Genomic DNA, 4830 nt, shown 5'->3' on the forward strand with positions numbered 1-4830 from the left:
TGTGTACGTCACTTAGCCTCCCACACAGACTAGTTCTGAGCTTAATGTTAGGGTACCGAGATCCAGTGGCCTGGGCAATTCTGCACAATGATGAAAGCAACAAGAGTTGGGAAAAGAAAACGATTTAGAAAAGTCTCTTCTAAAATGGAGTGAGCTCGAGAGGACACCAGCGTCAAAGCTCTGGGGCTGACAATGAGTAGGAAGAGCAGGAGAGCAAAATGCAGGGACACAGAGAACTTCTGCACGGAGCTGGGCCCAGTAAGAATCTGCAAGAACAGCAAGTCATTCAAACACAATTCAGTGCAGACAGGAAAGATCTACTGTGGTTTTTTTAAAGAACATTGCTTTCAACCACCAAGCCCTTGGCAATTCGGTGGAGAGGAGCCCTCATGGTTGTTTATTCAATAAGGAAGGAAGGCCCCAGGGTGACAATGAACCAGAAAGTCACAGGTCAGCGACATTTGAAAGATGAGAGCACCTCCTACCTAATGTTCAACCCAGACCTTATGGTGTTCTGAAGAAGCCAAATACTTGGATCCTTACACCATTAAAAAACTCCGTGAAGGTGGCACCTGGGTGGCTCAGTGGGTTAAAGCCTCTGCCTTGGGCTTGGGTCATGGTCCCAGGGTCCTGGGATCAAGCCCTGCATTGGGCTGTCTGCTCAGCAGGGAGCCTGCTTCCCCGTCTCTCTGTCTCTGCCTGCCTCTCTGCCTACTTGTGGTCTCTGTCTGTCAAATAGATAAATAAAATCTTAAAAAAAAAAAAAAAAACTCTGTGAAAATTAAACACAGGGAATAAGTGAGCAAGCCAGGATCAGGGGGAAAAAAAACAAACAAACGTAGTTTGTACTTGGGATGTCCAATTATCCCCCATCCCACCCCAGATCCTCTCCTTCTGGCTTTTCAAGTGCATCTGTATTGTTCCACCGCCCAGACAGTGGTACTGAGGAGAGGCAGTTGTGTGGGAAGAAACGAGTAGGGGGAGGGCAAAACACCCCAAAATGAAAGCAAATCTCATCAGAAGAAAACAATGCAGGTCCCAAGCTTCAGAAATTATAAACAAGGGGTTGGAGATTCCTATTGTTCAGAACAGAGCAGAAGCTCTTTGAACTTGGGAGCCTTAACTTGGAAGATCTTGGGGTCCTTAGTGAAGACAGGTCTGGGCTCCTGCTATTCCAAATCCGAGTTTTTGTGTTTACTGTCCCTCACTTCACTGCTGGGAAATGACTTCAAGTATCCGGATTTAACATACTACTAGAGGAAGAGGGTCAATGCACACAGAGAGAGAAGTACATTGCAACGATCCCTAGTAAAACCAGAAGTCCAAACTCCTAGCCCAGGTGCCGCGAGGAAAGCGCAGCGCTGCCACCAGGGGGCACCAGAGATCACGTCCAGCGCAGGGCGCGGGGAGAGGGCGCGGCCTTGCAGACCTTAGGGAAGTGGAATGATTGGGGAGCAGTCGGACACCTACACCAGGCCCGCTCACCTCCGGGACCAGTTTCTCAGCACAGATCACTCTCGCTCCGGGCAGTTTCCTTAGAGTTCATGTGAGAAACCTTCCGTTCTGCAAAGGCGTATAGATCGACGTCTTGAAAGGACCCCACTTCAGACGGGTGAGGCGCTGCACGTTCAACCTTCCGGGTTCACAAAGAGAGCCCCCAAGCGCCAACGATCCCGCGGGCTGGACGCACAGATACCTGTGCTAGCGCTTCCGCAAGATCCTGGGGGCACGCATTCTCCAGACCCGCTAAAACTCTCCCCACCCCCGCCAGCCTCTCAGGCCTGCACAAAGGGGAAGGCAGGGAGGGAGGGGAGGAGGAAGGACCACGCCGGAAAGGGCATTTAACCACCTCTCCACGGTTGCCTCTGACTCACTAATCTGCCCAGTAATGAAGCTGGGCCGGGCTGGCGTCCCACGCGCCTCGGCAGAGGCAGGGGTCCTTGTCTCGACCTCCAGCATCCATCATCCGCCCTGCCCTCCATTAACGGCCCAGCGAGAAGCAGGAGCCCTTTAACAGCCCCCTTCCAGCTTTCTCAGGAGTTTGATGTAATTTAAACCCGGACCTGCGGCTCGTGTGGGCTTCCCGACTCCCGCGCGCCGCCGTTTAACGTGGCAAACACTTCAGTCAATTATCCCCCTCGCAGAGCTTCTATTTAAAGAGATATTGTCAGGTTCTTAAGCCTCGGATCAGACCCGCTGCTTTGGGCTTCATATACAAAGACTCAAAACACGAGTTCTTTGAGGATTGGAAGAAATACAATTAAGCCAAGCCTTCGCAACCATTCCACCCTAGGGGGGAACCCACGTGCACCGCCAGGGGAGCTGGGAAGTGGTGGGAGCGGGGAAGGGCCAAGTCCTTTCCATTTCAGGTTCTAAGAGTGAGAGGAAATAAGGCTGGACCCTGAGGGGTGAGACCTCAAAGGTACAACTCAGATGCTGCCCAGCTGAAGCTGGGCTCAGTGCTGGGAGCTGGGCTCGCCAGGCGTTGCTGTAGTCCAATGACCCCACATCGTGAAGGTGAAAACTGGGTCTGCGGGTGGGAACTGAAATTACCCAGAAGCTATTTCAGGGGACAATTAGCCTTCAATACCAGGGCCTCTCCCACCCCTAAATATGATCTCATCTTCTGGAGGCAGGAGCTTTTCCCCCAGAAAACCTTAACCTCCAGATTCCTTCATCATCAGCCCTCCTGTCCAGAAGGGCTCAAAGGCTGGTCTTCTTGCTTTCTGTCTCCAACACCTAGGGAGGGAGACTTCAGTAGCCTGTGGCATTACGGGGCACATCACTAGGCAAAGGGGGGGAGGCTAGGTCTTTGTTCTACAAGTCAAGCTCTTCTGCTGCCTGGCTGCCAGGGTGTGGGAAAGGGGTAAGGAGGAGGTGACCCAGCAGGAGTCGGCAAGGCTCAGAACCATGCCTTAGGGCTCAGGGTAGGGGGTCCATCTTCCTGGCTGAAAGGCTATCTAGCCTCCAGAATCCATCTTCTATTCCTCCCCTCTAGGACAGGAAAGGTACACTGTAGGGAAGGTGAGAGACCTAGGCAGGGAATACCGACGAGCACAAATAAATAAATAAATAAATAAATAAAATAGGGCTTCTTTTCAGAGAGAGGATTAGGGAGTCTGGTCTGGGCAGTGGGGACAGATTATGGGATCACAGGCCAGGGAAACTGCCAGGAAAGTGAAGGACCTGGAAAAAAGAAATCCCAGCAGAGGAGAGACATAAGAGGAGGGGGAGCAGGGCTCAACCTCGACGCTGTTTACCGCTGAGCGTGCAGCACCACGGCCTCCGTGCCCCCCTGCCAAGGCTGAGGCCCAGGCACCGAGTGGGGCAGAGCGTTGGCCTCTAACTCCGCGCCGCTTTCGGGCCCTGAGGCCTCCCCGACCAGGCTGGGGATGTCTGGAGCTGTGGAGCGTCGGCGCAAACCCAAACGGCCAGAGCCGGGGCCGCCCTCCGGGTGGGGGCTCAGGCCAATGGGGGCTTGCACTAAGGTCGGAGGCGCTCCCTCCAGCACCTCCTGCGAACGCCACCGCCCGGTCCCTGAAGACTGAGGCGAGTGTGGTCGGGCCATCAGTGCTCCCGCCCGCAGCCGAGCCGCTTCCTCCTCGGTTACAGCACCCAGCGCCAGGCTCATGCTCCGGCCCAGCTCGGGCCTCTCGCTGCCCTGTGCGCGGTGCCGGCCGGAGCCCTTGCCCCCTGACCCAGCCTCGCCGCCATGACCGTGGCCGCCGGCAGCTCGCGCAAAGCGCGCCAAGAGAGGCCGAGGTAAGCGGCGGGGGCTGGGTCGTCGGCGCTCCGGGCTGGGCGCGGGAGTCGGACGGCCGGGGGGGCTGTCGGAGTTGGAGCCCCGGGCCGCGGCGGCGGCAGCTGCGCGGCCCCAGGGCCCGGTGAGGGCTTGCACGCAGGTCCCGTGGCCGCGAGCGGCTGCCAGCTGCAGCGCCGTGAGACCCGCTCGGTTGGTGCGGTCGAGGCGCAGGCCGAGGCGGCGGAAAGAGCGCACCAGGAACTCGAGCACCGCCCCGTGGCCGCACGCCGCCGCCCACATCACTGGGCTGTTGCCCGCCGAGTCGGCCGCTTCGGGGTCGCCGCTGAACTGCACCAACAGCTGCACCGCGTCCAGGTGGCCGCGCTCGCACGCCAGGCTGAGCGCTGTGCGGCCGCGCTCGTCCCGCAGGTTCACGGCCGCACCCTGCTCCAGCAGTAGCCGCACGAAGCGGGAGCGCAGCGCGGGGTCCGGCAGCCCCACCGCCACCATGAGCGGCGTGCGGCCCTGCTCCGCGCGGCAGTCGATGATGCTGCGGTCCAGCGCATCCAGTACAAAGCGGGCCAGGTGCACTTTGCCCGCCTGCATGGCCTCCAGGAAGGTGCGCGTACCCGCTCGGGGGCACAGGTCCTTGGGCTTGAGCATGGCCCCTGCCGCCGCTCCTAGGCGGCCGGCAGCTCCGCACGGGGGCGCCCCTGTTCCCGCGCCCCGCTGGGCTCTGGGCCCCACTGGTGCTCTGGTGTGGCTCCCTCAGCGCGTGGGCGGCTGCAGCCGAGGGTCCTGACGTTTCCACTCTTGTGCCCCAGTGGATCCCTTTTCCCTGCCGCTCCTGGGCCGCACGCCTGGCGTCTCGCAGCTCCTTCCCTGGGCTTCCCGCCTGGAGGTGTAGGTTGCTTGCTACTCTGGGCTCCGCGCCTGGCCCGCCACGAGACTACGGGAGCCAAAGCTCGGCCCCCTTCTGTCTGTCCCGCTGCTTTCCGCTTGTCCGGTGCCCCTCCGCCCCTTGTGGCTTAGAGCCGCGCCACTCACCCTCACCCGGGACAGCCCCCGCTCCCCCGATGAGACGGTGG

General features: G+C 58.9%; 1 protein-coding gene across 1 annotated transcript; it reads right to left on the reverse strand.

Annotated features, from left to right (window-relative positions):
- Positions 1 to 3073: 3073 nt before the first annotated feature.
- Positions 3074 to 4405, reverse strand: LOC111158086 (ankyrin repeat domain 63). The gene has a single exon (XM_022519918.1). It carries the CDS (start codon positions 4403 to 4405, stop codon positions 3257 to 3259), a length of 1149 nt encoding a protein of 382 aa, XP_022375626.1. The 3' UTR covers positions 3074 to 3256.
- Positions 4406 to 4830: the final 425 nt, after the last annotated feature.

Source organism: Enhydra lutris, unplaced genomic scaffold (assembly GCF_002288905.1).
Source record: "Enhydra lutris kenyoni isolate GAN:26980312 unplaced genomic scaffold, ASM228890v2 scaffoldscaffold4, whole genome shotgun sequence".
Classification (NCBI taxonomy): Eukaryota; Metazoa; Chordata; class Mammalia; order Carnivora; family Mustelidae; genus Enhydra; species Enhydra lutris.

Excerpts from the sequence above, each read along its gene's own strand:
- LOC111158086 (XM_022519918.1), bottom strand. The coding sequence starts at position 4,405 with ATGCTCAAGCCCAAGGACCTGTGCCCCCGAGCGGGTACGCGCACCTTC.